We start from the raw sequence: 16,455 nt of genomic DNA on the forward strand, positions 1-16,455 counted from the left end.
TGAAGATTGCTTTGTTATAAAATAACATAATGACATGCACAATGTTGTCTGTACGGCATAAGTTATGTTAAAGGGAAGGCAGGATAAGCCTTGGTTTCAGCCTACACCTTTTTTTTTGGTCAGCATGTGATTGGCTAAAATATAAGTGGATGTGTATGCATGTTTACATGTATGCATGAATGTACTTGTGTATGTATGCATGTGTATGTGTGCGTATGCATGTACATATCTATGTGTACGTATGTATATGCTAGACTGCATATGTTTTCTTGATGAATCCCTCAGTGATTGTTTTGTTTTTTGCATTTATTTTTAATTTTTACATGGCTCCTATGTTGTGGAGGGAAGTGTCTAATCAATCAATCAATCAAAACATACATATGTTTATTGGATATCATACATGTTCTACATTCAACCTGTTACACTTATATTTCCACATATATTCCAGTTTGTTTGCAGTGTTTCATTTTTTATGTGTAATTTTCTTATTTAATTCTCATATTATTGCTTGTTTCAACATGATTATGTTCTGTCCAAGAACAAGACACCAATAAAACTATTCAATTTGACGCCCTTGAGTCCCCACGCATTTCTTTAAATGGTTCCAGAAATGTCAGACTTAAGTAGTGGGTTAGTCGATTATACCTTTTTGACATTTAAAAAATTACACTTCAAACCTCCCAACTTCTGTTGAAATTGATTTACATAACTGTATTTAACTTTGCATTTTAATGTATTCATGTATTCTCTTTTTGTTGTGAAGCTTAAATTGAATGTTGTGTTTTCTTGTATCCCTTGTTAATGGATAGCCCCTCATTTGATCACCCCAGTCTTCATTAATGTATATTTATAACAACCAAAAAAAGGCACTTAGGGCTGCAAATACAAAATCATTTAATCCATAAAATGTCATAAAGTTTGTGAGAAACATGACAATATCCAAGAGTCTGGAGTCACATCCTCAAGTTGATTCTTTGGTTGTCATTCAAACCCAAAACTACTGATAGGTTTTGTGATTTTACAGTGTTTCCTAGTTTGTATAAATAAGACACAAACGATCCTTATTCTGTCTGGTGAGCAAATATAACAATTAGCAACAAAAATAAGTATCTGTGCATTTCCGTGCCACATTTACCATTTCACAAGCTAAGCAAGGTTGATATGAAAATGACATTTAGTGGTGTTGTTGTCTTGCACAAGACAAAAAAGAGCCAAACAATGGACAATTTAGAAGCACTTGCTTTCCCAGTTACAGCCATGTGGTCTTTATTTGGAGTTATAAAGATTACAATGGTTATTCATGTAATACACTGGAAGTTCTTAAATAACTCTCTACAATAAGTTTTGAGAAGGAATTCAAGATGACAAATCTCGAACAGCAGTCAGTTGTCAAGGTAACTTGGCGAGGTGTCTCCAGTGCAAATGATGAAACGCTTTTCAAGTTTTCTTTCTGGATTTGTCTTCCTCTCAAGAAGCCGAGTCTGCAGCTTCCTCATCTGTTGTCAAACAAAAACAAATTCAGATCAATAACCAATGAGCAATATATAGATTGTTTGTGTGAATAATAAAGAGTAGGTCCTAACCTCCTCCATATCTTGCCCTGCTGCTGCCATCTGCTCCCTGCTGGTGCCCCTGGGATTCCTGCGTCGCTCCTGTATCGTCTCCACATGAGCACGGATCTGACGTTCCAGCTCACGGGCAGATCTGGAGGAACACACAGGTCAAGGGTCATAGTATAAGAATGCAGACAGTAGACACACTGAATACTTTGATGTTTATCTGGCAGTATCATAACCATTGTATATGGCAGACAAGTGATAACAAATGTAAGCCTGTGATTGACTGAAGGAATTGACATGACCGAAAAATAAATATCTCAAATGTTTTATCTAACCGGGTGAATCTGGTTTTGAGTTTTATGTTGCTCAAAAAGAACAAAAGACACTGTTGCTGTTCTGTGGTGGGTAGTAGTGTTTCTATTTGTCCACAAGGGGTCTCTCTTCTTCTATCTGCATCTGCACAGTTGCTGATAGTGGCACAGTGAAAGTGCCATTCAGCTGATATTTGAACGCCTTTCAGGTCTGACCAATTACCTTTTGAATCTACACAGCTTTGGATCTGATACAGTAAGCATAATAGAAATGATGTCGTAAATACACTTAATTTGTATGGCATCTTTTGTAAAATAAGGACAATAAATCTCTTCAGTGCCTCACATGTAAATAGATCAATGACCATAAAGACATGGATAGAGAGCGACAGTAGAGGATGGTTCAAACAAACGTATTACAAGTAAAATAAACATAAAGATAAAAAAACAAAAACTAATACATGAAAAATCAAGTGACAATAAAACCAACTGATTGAGTTAATATCTGAGTTAAAAGCACAAGTAAAGTCAAGTATCTGTTTCAAATACTGGTCGAGTTACTTAAAATTACTTTATGGTCAAAAAATGAAGTGTGTGAATAAGTGATGGAACCTCATATAAAGAAGCTACAGATCATCACAGGGTTACTGAATAGTTAACAAAGGGGATAGCAATGAAGCTTGGTTATAGCCCATAACAACTTTGTCTGATGATTATATATTCTTGTTGAAATTCTTGTACTGCACACCTTCTTGTTTGCTGCTGTAACTCCATGAATTTCCCCGTTGTGGGACGAATAAAGGAGTGTCTTATCTTATCTTATGAAAGGAGGAAAATTTTAAATGCAATAGGATGCTGGTGAAAAAAAACCCCTGATGTCTCTCCATATTCTGGATTACAGCCAGATTCTAACGTTTTCAATAAGATGAGGACTTTCTGCATTACTGTTCAGGAGACCAGTAAAAAGTACATTATAGCAATTGAGCTTGCTTCAATATTAAAGGTATGGAATCAGTTTTCCATCAAATTTTGATATTTGAAGGATTTTACTTGGGACTAGAGGCTAGATAGGGTTCAAAATAAAACAAGATTTGTAACTCTGAGATTCAATCACCCACAATTATTAAAAAAGCATTTCTATCTCTGTTTTGTTGGCATTTATATCCATGATATGTCTACCATAATCAAAATACAGTACATGTAGCAGTCTTTGCATGCCCTCAGTTTTGATCTTTGACTAAAGTCAGATATTGATATTGTATACAAATCCACGCAATAATGTCATCAGTTTTGAAAGTTTCCAGTTAATGTGAGCCAGATAAAAACATTTCCTGCCAATGGAGCAGGGTTTCTCTTATCCTTATACACCTTGTACGATTATTTTTGAAATATTTGTGGCAACGTATGTTAAAAGTTTTTTAATCTTTTTATTTAAGTTTAATTTTTAAACCTTTGTAGGGTCATTTTCGTAGTTGTTGGTGTGCTTTTCATTGTCTCCTTTCATGTTACAAATCTTTTCAGTTTTTGTTCTTTCTTCCAGTGTTGCTTTAGTTGTTTTAGTGTCTTGAGATCACCTGGTAAACACACTTTGTATGATATAGCTATAAAACAGAATAATGATTATAATCCATCCATCCATGTTCTACACCCCTTATCCCATTCAGTAAGCGGGGGGACCTTTAACTGATCCAAGCTGTGATTTGGTGAGAGGCGGGGTACACCCCAGACAGGTCACAGGTCTGTCACAGGGTATAAAGACAAACAACTAGTCATAAAATTCACAATATCTATTGTCATTATTTCTATTCTAGTACCCATTTACCTGGACTCTTCATGCTTTGTGGGAGGCTGAGTATGAAGGGAGCCTCTTCTGTCCACCACACCAGGTTTTAAATCTGTGTCTGCTTCCTGAAACAGAGATCAGAGGCGTGTACGAGATGAAGATGATACAGCTGTTTGAAACACATCTTACAGCTGATTCCCTAGCCTCAGAAATGGCCCAACTAGTTTTAATTATATTTGAATATTTGGACTGATGCTGCAAATATTATGAGCAGATGAGGCTCTGAATAATCTGCATGGCCCTCACGTATACACCAGCCTTGACTGAAATGTTGTTACCATGCAATCACTGATGCAGCACATGCCATCTGTGAGTACCTGAGAACTCTTTTAGAACCATCCAAATGTTTCACCTTGGAGTCATTTTATTGTAATGGTCATCAAACCAGTATAAAACAGGTGATGCTCTACTGCCCCCTTGTGGTTAATAGGTTGACAGGTGCACGTGTGGGTGATATATTCTGCACATACCTCTTGATTTCTCTGTTTTCCCTGTTTCTTTGGCTTGTCTGGCTTGGACTGTGAGCGCCATGTCCGAAGAGCCTCCTGGCTTCTACAGTGGAGGGAGAAAACAATACCCTGTAATAGATCTATGTCAGGGAAAATGTTCCTGTCTATTGTCTCCTAATGGTTCCAAAAGGGACTTTACACAGACTCTATTCTTTGTGCCTTTACACTAAAAGCACAGTATTGATTCCTTGCTGTTGGAAACTTTTCTTAACATTACTTAAAACTGCTTCACAAAACAACATTCTTATCAATGTCTTCTCATGTTTTGTGTCACCCGGTCTGAATATTCATGCAATTAATCAACTGCAACCAAAAGAGTTATTCTATTATCTTAAATCGGGGCATTTTTTACACTAAGTTTTGTAATTGTTCAAGATGTTGGATACATGATCGATCAAAGCATGACCACCAAAAGTTCCTAATCACAAAACCCCATTGACAGAAACAGCAATTCTACTTTGCAGGGGAGTCAGAAGGAATGACTATTGTATTATTTTGTTTGTATTAAGTGAAATACAAGTGTTGTGTTGGATCCAAATGAACCATCTAAAACAGTCACAAAGTCACACACTTTCATGGATAAACAAACCAATAGAAGCAGCTGCTCCTGTGTTTCTGTGATGAAAAAATCTAAGTTTTTGTCAGTATAGTCCGGTGTCGTTGAAGACTGTGATGTAAAGGCTGTTTCTGGTATGAAAAAAGTATTTTACCTTAACATAGATCTATCTCTGTTCATTTCTGTAATGTTGACAGACATGTAGAATAACAATCAGAGTCAACAGCTTTCCAGGGGACGTAATTTGATCAGACAAGGATCACATTATAGCCGTTACAGCCTGTTTCATGGCTGTTGGCTGAAGAAATTACTGAATCTGTTCCATAACTTTTTACGTGATTTTGATTTTTAAAAATGGAGCCTCAGTTCAAAAATACTACAATTCTCTTTTAATGCTCCAGTTTTAGGGGGGTGGGATAATAAATAGGGTCTTTACCACTTTGAGCTCAAGCTACTGTGATGCATAAGAACTCACTTTCTCCTCTGCTCGAGGATAGCTTGTTTCTCCTTCAGCTCCTTCATTGCAGCCTGTCTCCTCTCCTCCGGTCTCTTCCAATGCTGAGTGTCAAACAGCGGCAGCTCGGGAATTATGCTGGCCTTGCCAGTCGCTTTTCTCCTGGCAAATAAATTGAAACAAAATGCTTTATTTTTATTGCTCTCCAGAGCTCTGAGTCCCAGCGGTGACAGTGGGGGAGATTTTTATCACTGTGTCGTTTCTGCAGAGAATGTCTTTAAAAAGTGTTTTGCTGTCCTTTTTTATGGGCGGCATGCCACAGCTCCTAACCTTACCACTGAAGTTATCTACTGAACTCTACTGTTAGAGAACCAATAACACTTTCAAACTTTATTACACCGAGTGTAGAAACAGTTGACAAATGGTTTGTGGCAAACAGGTATTAGCTGCCAGGGTACAGAGCTCAGAAACAAAGCTAGGAACAATAAAATGATGATCTCTTTCATCTGAGCCAAGTAAAAAATGAATGTATCCGGGTTGAGACTTTGTTCTTAAGGAATAATGTTCGGGCAACACAATTATTTCACTTCTGTAAGGTCATAAGATTAATCCTGCTGTCAAATCTGAACTCTGAACTGAAATATGGAGCTACAAGCAGCTGCTGAGTGTAGCATAAAGACTGGAAACTGCTAACACAACATCCAAGCATGACAACATTCACCCAGCAGCTCCTCTGAAGCTCTCTCAGTAACTTCACTTCATCCTCTTCCTCAATCTTTCAAAAATGGGAGTGTAAAAAAAGACAATGGCTGTTTTTTCTCCAGCACCAGTTGCCAGGTAACCAACACAGATCCCAGGAAGTTACTGGTCCCAGCCAAGAAATGGTTTGGCACACAACACCAATTAAAATGTTTTTTGTTTGGACTATATAACAGGGGATAGAATTAATATAATTGAGAGCTTTAGAGGCGTGATCGCAAAGATTTTGTGTCCACTCAGGTTAGCAGTTTCCATAGTTCCAGTCTTTATGTTAGGCTAAGCTTAGCATATTGTAGCTTGCAGAAGGTGTCAGACCAGACAACTGAAAGCACACTGCAGAAACAACAGCAAAGATTCACAATAAGTGATCAATTTGACTGTTGAAAGAAAGCAGGATAAGATTTTTGTTTCAGAAAAAACTACCCTTAGTACAGAACAAGGTAAGAAAAGTGATGTGATGTACATCTTTGCTCACAGAGGGCGCCAAAATTGACACAAATGGAAAGTTCCTCACAGGAGCTTTAACTGTGGCACTTCAGCAGGTAACTATATCATACATCCATATTTTTTTTTTACAACTTTTGTAGTTTTACCCTCTAAATTTTAACATGAAAAATGCTCTTTTATTCAGCTTTTATAGATTTAAAATGAATAATTTTTATTTTGCGTCATTGTGTACGGCCTTCAAATAATCAGGACTTGAATGTTGAAAAGGACGTACAACATCTGAAGGCAAACAGACAGAGAGGGAGACTGGAGTGAGGACAGAGAAGAGGCGTTTAGTGAATGTGATGTCTGTGAGAACTTGGAGCCACATGTATGAAAGTGAAGCAGCCAACATGGCCGACAACCAGCAGCTGATTCAGAGGCCACACAGTCCTTGTCCAACTGATTTACATATCGAAGCACAGTAATGTCAAATGTTTTCAGTCCACTGTTCTTTGATTTTGAAGTGTGAGAGTGTTGAGTTTACTTTTGACTCTAACAGATTTGACTCACCTTTTGATAACAGGAAGAGGATATGACTTCATGTCACCCTGTGCAATAGACCCCAGCTCAGCTTTGTCGAGGAGGATCATCTTGTGTTTGAGTTCCCTGAATCTCTGCAGCTCGGCCTCATCCACAGACTCCTCCTGCTCCTCCACGCTTGACCCCGTCAGCTCCGACAGCTGAAGCTTCTCCACCACTGGCAGTTCCACTAATAACACAACCACGGCAGCAACAGGTCAAATGAGATTGATCAAAATAAAGAAGCAGCTTGTTCTTAAAACAACCACTGCTGTCTACATACGCTCAGGAAGAAACTGAATGGTTCTGATCAATAATGCAGTATCCAATATATATGCACCGACCTGACATTATTATTCATTCTTCACAGAAAGAGGTGAACTTGTTTACTAAAGAACTATTATTTTTGTCTTTTCTAATCATTAGTACACAAAGCAAGTTGCAATTTTAAGCCACCACGTTTTTTTATGTACCTGCCACCTGCTACTGCTGATTCAGAGCTGTGAATAAGAACTGATTTCAGGTAATTTATTACTTCCTAAATAAAAAGAACAATACGAGAGGGACTAGTGGACAATGTAACATTTAGTAAAAGTTACATCTTAATTTTCTTAAACAGTGCTTATACAAAACACTTCATCAGACACAAGACTTTAGGGCTCTAAGCAGAGTGGCTGCTAATTTTAGGCTAGCTTATTTCAAAATGATTCACTTCTTATTATACTAGAGTTTCTTCAGTGATCATCGACCAGTTAAAAAGCTCATGAACACAATTTCCTCGTAAAATCTGTGTTTCACTGATGCTATCTGGCAGACACAAGAGACAGAGTAATGTCAACGAAACATCTATGGAACTGTTTTTTGTTCCAAGAATTCCTTGTTAATATCCCTTTTTGTACTGACTGATTGCCAAACTAAGGCTGTCTTCGTAATCGCCTGCTACACACTACCATCTAATGTACTATGTAGTACGGACTACATACTGTGTTTGAAAGTTGTATGTAGTATGACTGTTCTGTTGGATCTCTTATGTAGTATGCTGGGCCAGTTGTTGCTGGATTTCCGGTTTCGGAAAGCAGAAGTAAACAACAGTCAGCTGATAGCGAAACTGCTTCTTTAGCATCACTTATGATTTAAAATGTTAAGAAATAGGGGCGCTGGTGGCCTGGCGGTCTAGGCACCCCACATACAGTGGCTGTGGCCCTCGTTGCAGAGGTCACTGGTTCGACTCCCGGCAGCGGCCAGGTCCTGCATGTCTTTCCCCACATTTCCTGTCTCTCTTCGGCTGTTCGGTCATAAAGGCACAAAAAGGCCAAAAATATAACTTAAAAAAAAAAGTTAAGAAGTGGTTTATATGTAGATCTAGCAAAAGTTCGGTCAGGAAGACTATGGAAGCAATCGCAGATAGTTGTTTAACTCTCCTCTCCCTCATTCAATAGCTCACCTGCTCCCAGCTGCATGCTCCGGAGCTGTCATTAGTTAATCGGCGGCTGTCATCCAATAGCTCAGTGGCACGTCCTTATCGTCAGCCTATCAACTTTCTGTTGTCTTTTTAAATGTGTTTCTCTCTCTCCAGCTAGGTCTTTCTTGCTTTGATGGTGCACACCCCTCCACCTCCCCATCTCCACCTGGTCTCCGCAAAGTCTTTAATTCCTAGAATTCATCAACCACCACCAGTGTCTGGACTCTAAGGTGATTTCTTCTGCTGCCAAATTCTCACATCCTACGCTCACAAAATTACTCACATACTACATACTACATAAGGAATTTTGGCCAAATCAGTACGTACTGCTAGTATAGTAGGTGGTTTTCAAAACAGCCAAAGTGGTTAAATAAAGTTGTGTGGCATCAATTCTCTGTATATATTGGTTAATGTTTTACAAAGAGTCTAATGAGAGCCAAAAAACATTCAACAATAATGGAACTTAAATCAAGTCCATACAGGATGAGCAGGGACATTTTTTCTTTTGTTTCAAAGTCAGACTATGCACGATTATCAATCCAGTACTCAGTACAGTACCAGCCGATTGTGAAATCAAGCTGGATAGGTTGGGTATCAGGGAGGAAAATATAGTAGTGAAACATCTCAGAGCATGTTACAAACACATTCACACATTCACTAAAACATGTAAAGTAGATTCAATTGTAGAGTAGTATCCAGCAACTGTTGAGTTTTTCTGAAAATAAGAGTCTGAATATGACTCTCTCCCCACATGAAGGATAATTACACTAAAACTTCATGTTAACACAAATGAAAGAGGCATATGACACTGAGTCTGTTAATGACTGGTGTATATTCAAGAACTTCTGCTCTGAGCCGATGGAATGAAAGGAGATTTCCCCCATGGAGACCAGAGCCCCGTCTTCCTTAATCACCTTGTGTGTGGGGAGATAAACGGTGTGATTGAGGGGTTTGATCAGCTCGTTGTGCAGCAGCAGCCTCTCCTGAGGGGGGCCGTCTCGGGCTTCTCACAGTTATTACCTCCAGACAGAGCTCAGAGACACAGAGCTCCTGTTCAGAGCCCACAGGTTATCGATCATTTTCATCTGGCTAAAAATATTCCAGGGAGGAGGTTGAGGAGGGGGGGTATGGTAGTCTGGCGAGTGTCACGCGCTGTCTCCAAGGCAACAGAAGTCACACCAGCAAAGTGGTACCAGGGCAAGGAGCTATTTTTGTGACCAGCACGTCCTCGCTTTGACTAAAAGAGCAGATGGCTGGGGTGCACGTGCATACTGAACACCTCGCTGCTGCATTGTTCAAAGTTAAGGTGCCTTTGACTCACCTGGAGAGGTCTTCATCACGCTGACCGGACGCATAGCCAGAAAAGTCCTGAGGTACTGCATGATGCTGTGGACCCCCTGGGTCACAATGTCCTGTGGGGGGAATGTGATGGGGCAGTTCCTCAAGTGGAGTCCTCTCAGGGTGATCACATTACCTAAAATAATTACAAAGATAGTATGCATTAAAATGTGTTTCAGGTCACCGTTAGTTTAATTAACTAAGATTAATTTACAACGAGTGCATGGGTAGAGGGATATTAAGCAGTGTTGATTCCTTGATTTTAAGCATTTAAGGTAATTCCAGTTTGTGAAGCTTTGGTCCTTTTATGAAGTATTTTGTCTCCTACTTTTGCTTCGGCTGCTAATGGCAAAATGTGCCATTATCACTGCAGTGTAATCCTACATACAGACACCCATTTAAGATATACAATGATGATTTAGGTTGTTCTGAGATCACTACAAAAAAGATCTCTAAGGGCCCCTTTAATGGCATGCCCCAGGCTGTGGTCCTCTGAGTCCTCCTACTCTCTCTCTCTACTCTCCACTGCTCCATCCTCTGACAAACGGCTATCTGCTACTAGCTAAATCAATTAGTAGTTATGATCTCTCAAGGTAAAACCAAGGGGCAACCTCTTGCTGTGAGAAAGCTCAAAGACCGCCTCAGTTTCGCCTCTTTTCTTCAAGCTAGATCAACCTAAGTTAGGTTGAGTCAGCATTTCCAATATGGTCACTGCCCACGACAGACTTCAAAACTCTGCTTTATAAATGGGTGGTTTGCTCAGATCCACCACTATGTTAGTGTTAACCAAGGGAGGCAGCACTGGATTAGCAACTCCTGTGTTCTACAAGGTAGAATTACTGCTTTTGGAGGACGTTTGATCAGGTGTATTTGAATAAAGGATTATATGCTAGTTCACTAATAAGTTGAAACATATTGGGGTTATTTTAAAATGGGACTGGGAAATATTTTCTAAAAGGACCCAGGTTTTAAAATACTGGAATTCCCTTAAAATGTTGTTCTTGCAAACAAATATTTTGGTGTTTACAGCTGAGAGTAAATCAAACAATTTATAACTACTCATTAACTCTTTATTCAACAACAAGGTTACCATTGCATTTTAAGGTAATCTACATTTGAGGCCAGTGAGGATGATTCAAACTGATGACACAGCATGTTAGCACAGAGAGCAAAGACACTGACTGCAGGTAAAGACGAACTTAACTCACCTAACTCTGCCGGCAGTTCTGAGATGGGATTTCCTTCCAAAAGTAAAGTCTTCAGACATCTACAAGAATAAAATCACTGATTATTAGTTTTCCCTGTGTTAACCCTGATCAGGTTTTAGATAAAACTGAACATGATTCATTTATATAAAATATGTCCTTATCAAAAATAACCTCATTCTGACACTTTCAGGGATCATGCCTCTATTTTTGCACCCAAAAAAACTCTTGGAGACCAACATTTGTATCCAAAAGTATTCTGAAACTCGACATTTTGAAGAATGAACATACTGTACTCCTGTGGTGGCCGAGGGGCTTGGAATCAATCAGCATAAATTTCAAAGAGCAGTTGCATAAGGAGCCTACCTGTGCGAGCCAATTTCAGCAGGGAGTGTGTCAATTTGGTTATTTCTGAGATCCAGCCACAGCAGGTTGGGAAGGCTGATGAACAGTGATTCTGGGATGCTTGTTATCCGGTTTCCTTCGAGGTATAAACACTGAGAGTGATAGAGTCAGCAGCTAGGATAAATAAATAATGCGTAATAACAAATTATTCTGACATTTAAAAGCTTTGAATAATGTTACAGCTTAAAAAAACATGGTGGAATACATTTCTCTGCAGAGGCTGATAAATGTAGAGTGAAGTCCAAACTGACCTTTACTGCGCTGTTTTTCAAAATACTGTCTGTGACATGTTTCAGATGAGTTCTGCTCAGACACACGGTCTCTGTTGGGTAATATTCAGGATGCTCCTGGGGCTGAGCGTCCACACACTGAGTGTCGGGGTTTTTTGGTTTGACAAAACTATTCCCAAAGACGAAACTCAGGTGCAGATCGGGAACCTCCTCCTCCACCTTATCTTTCTCTGGGGAGGCCATTGGAGTCGTGAAGCTGAGATTTTTAATGTTATTTAAACAGTTTGCATTTTCTCCTGTGCTCTGAAAATGATAAAACGTGCATGTTAATGGAGTATTCAAGGGACATGGTTAGGTAAATAGATTGATGTATACAAGTACATGTATGATTTAAAAAATCCTGTTTTAGAGGAGAATTGGAAAAAAAAAGCAATACAATGTAAATTTAAAAACACCAGAACAAGGAAATTTTATTAAAGAAAAGAAACTAGACAAGAACAGAAAATACAGTTATTTAAATACTGCAAAAATAATATAATATCCTTTGTTAATATCTGTCTTTAGAATGCATAATTAAATAAATATATGTCACATTAATACTAAATATCAATATATAGATACTAACCACTAGCCTTTAAGCATGTGTTAACTAGCTTTAACAGTTTACATTTAGCAAACATTGGCTAGTATTAGCAAGTTTCCTAGTCAGATGAGCAGCAGTTTTTGTTAACGCAGTCTTAATTTGTGACATGACCCAATTCAAAGGAAATTCTTTCTAAAAACGAGTAAAACTACAGAAAAAGGTAAATATGTCCCACCAACTTTTAGCTGACGCCTGCTGGGGGAGACGCTGTATCCATGGAAACGAAGTCAACACAAAGTACGGCAACTGTGCAGGTTCAAATTAAGTGAACTGCGTTTTTTTGTTTTATTTTAATGCTTTAGAAGTAAGAATGTAACATACAAAGGTGTATTAAAAATTACAATTGTATTCTTTATAATGTGTAATAAAATAGCAACAGGAGAAAGTACAGTTACTAAAGTATGAAAGTGTTAAATCCATGTTTTCCCCTCAGTGATCCGCCGGCACCGCCCACCCATCCTCTAATGAGACTGTGGACCGAATCAATGAGTTCATATGGACTGAAGCACAGCAACAGCAGCGGGTTTCCCAGTTTGTAGTCATCCATCCCGGCTTCACCTGCAGAGAGGCTGCCTGCTCCTCATGTGTTGATATGCATGACAGTCTGCGAAACTGAGCTACGTCGGCTACAGTCACTGGCCAGCAACTGTCACACTGACACTACTCTTACAAGTGTCAAGAGGAGAGGATCACACAGGGGGGATTTCCGGCAGTGACTTTCAAAATAATAGTCCTGCAAAAAAAATAAAAATAAAACGATTGAAGTCACATTTAGAAGACAAAACTGATAGAATAGAATAGAATAATAATATATAATCGTAAGATGAAACAAGCTTCATTGTCTATGACCAGGGGACCCTTTTCTCTTAAAGCTGCTGTTGGTGGTCACAGAATAAACATCTGTTCAGGGTGTCATTTAGTGTCATTTTTGCACAGGGTTTGGCGGGGACTCACCATCCTCCTTCTTATCAAACACTGGTCTCTTTGAAGAACTATTGGTTCCCATCCTCTTCTTCCACTTGCCCCAGTGAAGCATTTATGCTCAGATTGCATTACTCGCCTCTTGAAGAGAAACTACAGCTCTGTGTTGGACACCCTTCTCAAAAGACAGAAATCTTAACCATACATTTCACCCGTTTGACAACACTATCCCTTACAACCAGATTTCCTCTTAGCCCCCCAACACAGATTGGCGTGTACAGTCATGATAGTGCCAGACTCATAACCAATCGGAGGACGTAGTAGGGGCCGCCCCTTTACCAATCAGGTCAGAGGATTGGAGATTAGCTATGATTGGTCCGTCATAACGGGAACGAGGGGAATAATAACATTGCTTGATACAAAGCCATTGGAAAACACAGAGATTTTGCAATAGTCTCAAATTACTCCACTTACTGATGAGTACTGATGGGCATTATGACCTTTTCTCCAAACCCAGCAGAAAAAAAGTAATTTTTTTTACACCATTCCTACCAACAGCAGCTTTAAAGCAGCTCAAGAGTTGTAAGAAAAAAAATTAAATACTTACTGGTGCAAAAACAGAAAATATACTTCCTTACCACGCCTTCTACTAATATAACCTCATCTACCTATATTTTTGTTTAATTTAACGGTACAGGATATTTTTTTCTATACTAATGACAATTGAAGGACTCCTTTGAGTGTGTATTAATGAGATATTTTTGGGTTAAGGATTGTTTCACTTCTACTATTAGGCCTACTGAGAAAGGAATCATTGTCAACAAGATTCTTAATCTCTGTGAGGATTTTAAGGGTCAGTACATTTATACAAGATGCATATAATGAATACAATGACAGAAGATTTTCTTTATACAGATATTTGACAATATTAATATGCATCAATCAGTAGGTTTAACATGAAAGTTAACTGAGTTTATCAATGCTTATTCAGCAAGTTGTATTTATTTTTCACTCTAATTCCAGGGTTTCTATAAGTTTTTTACTTATTACAAAACTTAGGTTTTATTTCATCATTTTGCATTTATTCCTATCCATTTTAAAATTCCATACTTTTAGTAGAGTGGTGCATTTCCTTTACTGTAATTTACACGGGGCACATAAGAATAAGGTCACTCTTATGTAGATCATAACGGTGTACACAATAGTTGGTCTGGTCCTTTTATTGTGGTGATGTTAATTGTTGATGATGATAATGGAAGGTCTTAAATTGTTTGGTTGCTTCATTGTAGATGTTCCTTATTTTACAAAAAAAAACAAAAACATACATTTGTGCATTGGCTTTACACTGCTTGGCAGTACCTGCATCTAAATGGACTTGAAGCACTTTGTTACTCGTACTGATCTTGTTTCATCTTGTCTAGATCTTTGCTTGTGTTGTCCTTGTTCTCGTATGTACGTCGCTTTGGATAAAAGCGTCTGCTAAATGACATTGTAACATTGTAACATGTTATAGCATGCTGGAGAATTGATTACATTACCACAATTTTGATGGGGAAAGAATAACCTGACTTAAAAAACTATAACAGTGATATGCAGTGTGTCACTTTAAAAGGAGCGTCCTTTTAATTATTATGAGTCGTGTATGACGCAAACTCCAGTCGCTGCTTATTTAAGGGGACTGCAGCTCCTCGGTAGTAGGTCTGGGGCTTTTATTTTTACGGTACACTTGCCTGCTTTCCTATTTCACCCCACCTGGCTGCGTGTAACTTGACACAGCTCTGACTCTCAGCCCTACAAATACAAGTCTCTGTGTTTTGGCTGGCAGGCTACGGAAGACAACTGAACACCAGCAGTACCGAATGAAACATTTACCTCCAGATGCAACAAACCGAACAGTATTCCAACTTTATTCTCACTGCTCTTGCTCTCCGATGGCGTAGAAAGAGTCTGACAGTCTCAGCAGAGTAGACAGCGGAGGAAAAAAGGCGGAATAACGGACACGTTTCTTCGGGTGAAATGTATGGTTATGATTTCTGTCTTTTGAGAAGGGTGTCCAACACAGAGCTGTAGTTTCTCTTCAAGAGGCGAGGAATGCAATCTGAGCATCAATGTTTCACTGGGGCAAGTGGAAGAAGAGGATGGGAGCCAATAGTTCTTCAAAGAGACCAGTGTTTGACGAGAAGGAGGATGGTAAGTCCCCGCCAAACCCTGTGCAAAAATGACACTACTTCAGAAGTTGGAGCTGGGAGTTTTGTATTGTGCATCAACATTACTAGAGATTATTAATGTCAGACTAACACTAGGGTGTTGGATCTGATATTGACATGACTTTAGGTGAAGTTGTCAAAGTTTCTGCTGATAAGTTGTTCATTTTGTTATCTTAAAACACTGTTGCTGCCTGATTGTGTGCCTGTATAGTGCTGCTTTGCTGATGGTCCGTTTTAATATGCAATACATGCAAAAGTCATGATCAAAAAAAGGCTAATTCGAGACTTAACGACACAGTGGATTTTTGTAAATTGTAGAGAAAATTCCCACAATACAGTAAGTGCAGAATTACCCCCCCCCCCCCCCCCCCCCCCCCCCCCCCCTCTCTCTCTCTCTCCCTGCTGTGAGAAAAAACCCTTAATGCCCGCGTGAACCCGCTGAAATGTGAAACTATTTGAAGGCAGATATTTAATTGCATAATTAGAACAAGATTAGTGTCATGCATGGAAGTAATGTTAATTTATAATATCTTGTCAGTGTATTGGATATAAGCCTCTTGGAAGTGTGCTCATTAAGCGTTATGATAGACTACAGAGCTATCATCGCAGTGCTGACCAAGTTAAGTAAGAGAAACGGGGTCATGCACTGCAGGGAAGTGGTCATATGACTCCTCTGTGCATGTGTGTACAGTACATGCTACTGCATACAAGTGAAAGCAATTAAGGGTAATTCTGGTGTTTTTATACATCTATTTGTTCATGTTTTGTCACGGACAGGCTCTGATTGTTATTCTAAGTGTCTGAAGAAAAACATGCAGCCTTGTAGAGATAGATTTTTTTTATATAAGGGAAATACTTTACATTGCCTTTCAAAGAGCCATTATATCTGATCTACAAAAGAGTCATTTTATCTTGCAGAAAACGGCAGCTGCGGGTCTATTCTTCCTTGAATACATTAGTTTTCAAGAGAACTTGGGGTCTTAGGAAACCATTTCAAAAACAAAAAAGTGTTAAAAAACAGTAGTAGCCCATAACCACAGGAAGA

At 38.9% G+C, this 16,455-nt stretch overlaps 2 protein-coding genes across 4 annotated transcripts in view; one reads left to right on the forward strand and one right to left on the reverse strand.

Annotated features, from left to right (window-relative positions):
* Nucleotides 1-1,223: 1,223 nt before the first annotated feature.
* LOC117811360 (leucine-rich repeat-containing protein 27-like) lies at nt 1,224-12,581 on the reverse strand. 3 transcript variants are annotated; one of them, XM_034681596.1, is made up of 11 exons: nt 12,462-12,581; nt 11,661-11,942; nt 11,371-11,501; nt 11,008-11,066; nt 9,783-9,935; nt 6,991-7,189; nt 5,254-5,394; nt 4,184-4,265; nt 3,693-3,778; nt 1,584-1,704; nt 1,224-1,496 (listed from the first exon to the last, which is right to left on the reverse strand). In XM_034681596.1, the coding sequence occupies exons 2-11, from the start codon at nt 11,880-11,882 to the stop codon at nt 1,383-1,385; spliced, it is 1,308 nt and encodes a 435-aa protein (XP_034537487.1). In that variant the 5' UTR covers nt 11,883-11,942; nt 12,462-12,581; the 3' UTR covers nt 1,224-1,382. The 3 variants fall into 3 exon arrangements, with proteins under 3 accessions (XP_034537487.1, XP_034537486.1, XP_034537488.1); XM_034681595.1 differs by having other exon boundaries at nt 12,458-12,580; XM_034681597.1 differs by lacking the exon at nt 12,462-12,581 and adding an exon at nt 12,265-12,395.
* Nucleotides 12,582-14,906: 2,325 nt separating this feature from the next.
* LOC117811359 (serine/threonine-protein kinase 32C) overlaps nt 14,907-16,455 on the forward strand; it is a 114,035-nt gene continuing 112,486 nt past the window's right edge. Inside the window, 1 exon segment of the mRNA XM_034681594.1 lies at nt 14,907-15,393. Coding sequence (XP_034537485.1) covers nt 15,312-15,393 — 82 coding nt within the window. The 5' untranslated portion in view covers nt 14,907-15,311.

This window comes from Notolabrus celidotus, chromosome 4 (assembly GCF_009762535.1).
Source record: "Notolabrus celidotus isolate fNotCel1 chromosome 4, fNotCel1.pri, whole genome shotgun sequence".
Classification (NCBI taxonomy): Eukaryota; Metazoa; Chordata; class Actinopteri; order Labriformes; family Labridae; genus Notolabrus; species Notolabrus celidotus.

What these genes read in the sequence shown, in the direction of transcription:
- LOC117811360 (XM_034681596.1), bottom strand. Translation starts at nt 11,882, where the DNA reads ATGGCCTCCCCAGAGAAAGATAAGGTGGAGGAGGAGGTTCCCGATCTG. An exon ending in AGAACTGCCGGCAGAGTTAG is followed by an intron (nt 9,936 to 11,007) that starts GTGAGTTAAGTT and finishes TAATTATTTTAG; the next exon opens with GTAATGTGATCACCCTGAGA. An exon ending in CAGGGCAAGATATGGAGGAG is followed by an intron (nt 1,497 to 1,583) that starts GTTAGGACCTAC and finishes GTTTGACAACAG; the next exon opens with ATGAGGAAGCTGCAGACTCG.